The sequence below is a fragment of the Brassica napus genome, chromosome C1 (assembly GCF_020379485.1).
Source record: "Brassica napus cultivar Da-Ae chromosome C1, Da-Ae, whole genome shotgun sequence".
Lineage (NCBI taxonomy): Eukaryota > Viridiplantae > Streptophyta > Magnoliopsida > Brassicales > Brassicaceae > Brassica > Brassica napus.
Window position 1 is genome coordinate 9,037,428 of NC_063444.1, and position 6,404 is coordinate 9,043,831.

At 34.3% G+C, this 6,404-nt stretch overlaps 1 protein-coding gene across 1 annotated transcript; it reads left to right on the forward strand.

The window, feature by feature from the left end:
• Window positions 1-2,452: 2,452 nt before the first annotated feature.
• LOC106375689 (berberine bridge enzyme-like 22) lies at window positions 2,453-4,289 on the forward strand. Its single transcript, XM_013815665.3, has one exon. It carries the CDS (start codon window positions 2,601-2,603, stop codon window positions 4,167-4,169), a length of 1,569 nt encoding a protein of 522 aa, XP_013671119.2. The 5' UTR covers window positions 2,453-2,600; the 3' UTR covers window positions 4,170-4,289.
• Window positions 4,290-6,404: the final 2,115 nt, after the last annotated feature.

Consider the following 6,404-nt stretch of genomic DNA (forward strand, 5'->3'; position numbering starts at 1 on the left):
GCACCAACAACACAACCACCAGCTAATAGATAAGAAACACCTTACAAACTAAACAAGTACATACAAGGCGCCCATGACAGCGAAGAACCACAAAACTCTGAATAGAAGAAACCAAAGCTACAAAAGACTAGCCCCGCACACCTACACCAAAGGATGCATGAGAAGAATATAAACACCCTGAGTGTGGGAGAATGGAAGCCAACCACCAAGAAACCAAAGCTTAAGCTTGAGACCATAAACAACCTTCCAAGCGCACAAAGCATACACAGAGAAAAACACTATCCAAACTTGGAGTAGCAAATATGGCGAAAGGGAGAGCCACCAGAGACATGATCCGCGATGAAAGGTCCAACAAGATGAGAGAACAAAGAGATAAAAAGAGACAAAATTAAATCAACGAACCGTGGAGTCATCCTCGAGCTATGAAAAAAGAACATAGAAGTCAGATCACCAAAAACCAGATCTTGAAAACCAAGACGAGCAAAGACTATCGATGGCAAACCAGCGACGAGGAAAACAACATCAATGACAACTAAACTCTGACCCAACCCAACGAGATGTAGTTTCTAACCTTAGCCAAAATCGAAAGAAAAAAAACGATCAATATTGACTGAAATAACATATAACGCCGCAAGAAACAACCACACAACATGGAACTAATATGTCTGATCTATAACAAATACCAGATAATCTCACAGAAAAAGAAGGTGAGGAAAACAAGAGCACGGAGATGAGTTTTTTTCCAGTGATGGTGAGAAGCACTCCACACCGGAGAGGTAAAGGAAATACATAGATGGTGACGACTCAATGTCAAAATATGGGGGAAAGTGCTAAAAACATCTAAAAAGAGTAATGTGAAAAAATGTGAAAAACTAAAATACAATTTGACGCTGTTAATCTTAGAATCAACAAATGCTGAAAGAAAAAGTTATTGAAATTCAATATGTTTTACATCAGAAACTCATTTCACCACTAACAAGTAGTATTATACATACAACAACACATATTTAAAAGACAAACACATAATATATTAACTTATTAACTACTACTAGATAACATAATAAAACATCAAATAATATTATTCACAATAAATACTGACCGCATAATCACATCATCTAAAAATCATATTTAAGAACAATAAAAATATTTTGTGCGAAGTGCGGACACCTTCCTAGTTGTTAATAAAGAAGACCTTGTTATCCAAAAAGAAATACCGTAAAATAAGGCTGTAATTTAATAGTTTAATTCGTTTAAAACTTAAGTTTATTGTACTTAGGTAACAATATCCAGCTATACAGCATGTACCTTGACAAGCAACCAATCATTAGTCTTACACTATGGATATATGGCGTAAAAGGAAGACCTATCAAAACTCTATTTTGGGCTTTTATTTATTTGCTGTTTTGGAGCCATGCAGGTCTACATCTAATAATGCCAAAATAATATTTTAGCAAGTAATATTATTTCTGTCTTATTATGTAAAATGTTTTATATTTTTTGTTTTGTTTTATTTAAATGTTAAAAAATAATTTTATCAAACTAATCGGAAATATCTGAAACAAAAACTTACTAATTCTTCAAGAAAACAATACTAACAACTAGTTCAACTGGAAGGTTTAAATGATGTTTATTAAAATACTGAATTAATTTTTCAAATATAAAATTAAAAATTTATATTGAACTTATTATTTCATGAAATACTTTAAATTCCGCTATTAATAAAAATATTATAAGTTATATTCTAAGACTATTCTAGTGATTGTAAAGTGTTTTGATGGAGTTTCTTAGTTAAATAATAATAATTAATTTTTATGATTTCACATGAAAATGTAAACTTGTTAAATAAAAATTATATTAATTATTTAATTCACATAAAATCATTTAAAATTCACTAAAATCAAATCACTTCAAAATCTAAATTGAATACACCTCTAGTTTTTTTTTTTTTTTTGAGAAAGGGCTTTTAAATACACCTCAAGTTTTTTTTTTTTTTTTTTGAGAAAGAGCTTTTGAATACACCTCTAGTTTTTTTTTTTTTTTTGTAAAAAACCTTTAGTTTCTAACATGAATCAAATTCAGAATGATAAATTTATACCATACCCCAAACTAATTTCTATTACAAATATATCACTATCTGGTTTCAATAACAATTTTTGTTAAAATATACTCCAGTATTTGCAAATTTTAAAAATTGCTTTTTTAGTAAAAAAAAAAACATTTTGTAAAATGGGAGGAGAAGAGGAAGTATCTGACTCCACGTTTAAAAAAAACTGCAATATTTTGATAGAACGCGTAGTTCTCATATATGGCTGTCACTATTCCACAATCACAAACTTTGAAAATTCCTACATTTTTGACTCTTAGCTTAACGTCTTTGTTTGAGCTACTCGTCAAAAATAATCTTATTAAATTTCTAGTGGCGTTTATTAAAAAATTACATTCAACTAAACACCACCAAAACTGAAATCTATTTAAGTCTTCTTTGTCCTTCTTCATTGCAACTCACCAGTTTGTCTCAAGAAACTTTCTAAACCAGACAAAGATCTAGAACACTATACTTCTTCTTTGTCTGAAACTTCAAACACAAGAAACAAACAAACATGAGAGACCTAGCTCTGTGTCTGTTTATTTTCATCTTAGCTAAACATGTCAGTTCTGTTCCCACAAAAGAACAGTTTCAAAGCTGCTTGTCAACAATCTCCAAAACCCCCAACAATCTCACTAAACACACATCAGATTCCAGACTCTACACCGCCTCTTTGGAGACTTCATCTCCAAGCTCAAACTTCCTCAACTTGAATTTCACAAGCCTAAAGCCGATCCTGACCCTCAAACCAAAATCCGAAACCGAAATCAAGAAAGCAATACTATGCAGCAAGAAACTTGGCGTCCAAGTAAGAACCCTAAGTGGTGGTCACGACTACGAAGGCCTCTCTTACCTCTCACTAACACCCTTCATAATCATCGACCTAGTTAACCTCCGATCCATCACCATCAACCTCACGGAAGAAACCGCATGGATCCAATCCGGAGCAACACTCGGCGAACTCTACTACAAAATCGCCAAAACCAGCAAGGTCCACGCCTTCGCCGCAGGGATATGCCCAAGCGTTGGAGTTGGTGGGCACATCAGCGGCGGAGGGTTCGGTACAATAATGAGAAAACACGGTTTAGCGTCTGACAACGTTGTGGACGCGCGTTTGATGGACGTGAACGGGAGAATCCTCAACAGGAGAACGATGGGAGAGGATTTGTTTTGGGCTCTAAGAGGAGGAGGAGCAGCTAGTTTCGGTGTTGTGTTGTCATGGAAGGTTAAGCTCGCTAGGGTTCCCGAGAAGGTAACTTGTTTCATAAGTCAACATCCAATGGGAGCTAGCATGAACAAGCTCGTTCATAGATGGCAGTCCATAGGAGCAGAGCTAGACCAAAACCTCTTCATCAGAGTTATAATCGACAACAGTGTAGAAGGAGGTCAAAGGAGAGTCAAAACTACTTTCCAAGCTTTGTTTCTTGGTGGAGTCGATAAGTTGATTCCTCTGATGAACCAGAAGTTTCCTGAGATAGGATTAAGAGCTCAGGACTGTTCTGAAATGAGCTGGATCGAGTCGATAATGTTCTTTAACTGGAAGTCAGGACAACCGTTAGAGACAATGCTCAACAGAGACCTAAGATACGAGGATCTTTTCTTCAAAGCAAAGTCAGACTTTGTTCAAAAGCCAGTTCCTGAGAACGTTTTCGAAGAAGTGACCAAAAGGTTTCTCCAGCAAGAGACTCCACTGATGATCCTAGAGCCATTGGGTGGGAAGATAAGCGAGGTATCAGAAAGTGAGTCTCCATATCCACACAGGAGAGGGAACATTTACAACATACAGTACATGGTGAAGTGGAGAGTGAATACAGTCGAGGAGATGAACAAGCATGTCACGTGGATGAGAATGCTTTACGACTACATGACTCCTTATGTCTCTTCATCGCCTAGAGGAGCTTATTTGAACTACAGAGATCTTGATTTGGGAAACAACACAAGAATCAACACAAGCTTTGAAGATGCTAGGATATGGGGTGAGAAGTATTACAGAGGTAACTTCAAGAAGTTGGGTTTGGTTAAAGGGAAGATCGATCCAACCAACTTCTTCAGGAACGAACAGAGTATTCCTCCTCTGTTTTGATTTCTCAAAGGACAAAAACCAAATGTATTGTTAATGTATTTTTTTCTAGTAGATATGTGTACCCAATAACAGTTGATTCAAAGGCCAAATTGAATAGAAAATAAACCGGTTTGATTTCCATTTTCTATAACCAAACTATAAAAGAATTATAAAGTGACAACCGGTTTAGACACCACTAGATATGTCAAAATATGGTGATAAGTTGTGTCCTTGGATTTTGCAGTGTGATCTGCATAATCGTGGAGATGGTTATGAATTTAATTAACCTACTACTAAAGGCAGTGTCACTGCATATTCCACGGAGAAACAAACGACTTGGTGGATATATTAAATGAGTATAAACTCAACAATCACACTCGAGACATCCTTTATAGTCAGAAAGGCAGGTTTGTGAGAAATCAGAGGTCTTCGGGGTCCAGCCTCATTCATGTGCATGTTTGTTCTTCTACAATGCTTATCTGGCAGAATATCAAAAGATATCGTCAGAGTATATGACAACCCACCTAAATGGAAAATCAAATCAAAGGCACACATTGACCTTGGAACATGAGACATTGCTGACAATATTGTCATCACAACTGGCATGGAATCTGTACCACTTTGAGCATAAAGAGAAGAATCTTTACTGTCGCAACTTTACAAGTGCAGAAGATTTGAAGCTTGTTAGGATCCCTAAGAAGGAAAAATTTGATGTCAACAGTCCTCCTCTCAAGAAGAAGAAGAGAACAAGAATGATTCTTGAAGGTACCCCCAAGCTCCATCAAGATGCTTTGATGTGATTTGCATATTATAATCAAAACTAATATAAATTTATAATTCTTGATTATTCTCCATGATTGTTCTTTTGTATAAATTTTCCGTGATCTTTGTAGTTATTTCTTTCTGAAATTGTTACCATTTGGTGTTTTTGCGATAGAAAAGGAATAAAATAATAAATATATCGAGTTTCTTTGTTTTAGCAGTTCATGCATTTTCTCAACATAGAGTATACTCCCTCTGTTCCTAAAAGATAGACTTTTTAGTGTTTTCACACATATTAAGAAAACACATTAAATCACTATAATAAATTTTTCTTTTTCTGTAATTTTCAATTTTCAACAACTTTTAACCAATAGTAATCTAATAAAACCAATTAATTTTCTTAAAGTTTACAATTTTTTCATAGAAAACATAGAATAGGCGTGTTCGTTTCATAGACGCCGTGATTAGCGAGAGCGACCGAAAACTACATCTCTCACCACGGCAAATACACCGCTGGCGGAACAATATCAATTTGCTTTTTCAATCGCTGCGGCGAAAATAAAAGAAAAATCTGACGCCCATAAAAGCAGTGACAGCAGCGTCCGCTATTTGTGTCTCCGGAAACTTGTTGGCGACTGATTTCGTCTTTAAAATCCATTCATTTGTTTCTGTCATAGTGCTTTTATGTTGACGCAACCGCTGATCGCAGCGACCATTAAAAGAACATGGCTAATATACATCTTTTTGAAACAATTTTTTTTTCCAAAACATGGATCATTTAGGAGCAAAGGGAGTATAATACAAACATTTTAAGAACGGTAAACATATATACAGATCATCTGGTTTGGGTCACAGAGTTGATGACAAAAAAAAAACATACTCTCTGGTTCTAAAAAAAAATGGATGGATTGTTTTTTTTTTTTGTTAAATAAAGAATAGCAATTTGTTTGAATTGTGTCATGAGTGTGCCTATATGAAACAAGGAAAAAAAATTCCCAGGTTAGAATATGAGATCATTTAGTTATTTGGTAAAGTCATCACAATTTTTATTTTTTAAAGGTTCTGTTCTATTTTATATTAAGAGTATTAAAAACAAATACATTTGTTGATAAATTTGTTTGAAATTTTTTAAACACGTATTTTTGTTTTCAATTAAAATATCAAGTTAGATATTAAATAATCTAAACAGTAAACTTGGACAGTTTAGCCATTTCATTTATGAATAAGAGGGGTGTATTCAATCTAAAATTGGAGTTGATCTGATTTTTAATGAGGTTTTAGATGATTTCACTGGATTGCAGAGACTAAAATGATTTTTGTTAAACCACTCTAGAATATCACCTAAAACCATTGAATTTTAATTTTAATTTTTTTAACTAAAAAACTTCATCCAAACACTCTAAAATCACTTGAAAACTTTTAAACTCCGTGATTTAAAATATTTTCACTAACACTTGCTTTGAGAGTAGTTTATAAAATGTCAAATTTAATAAC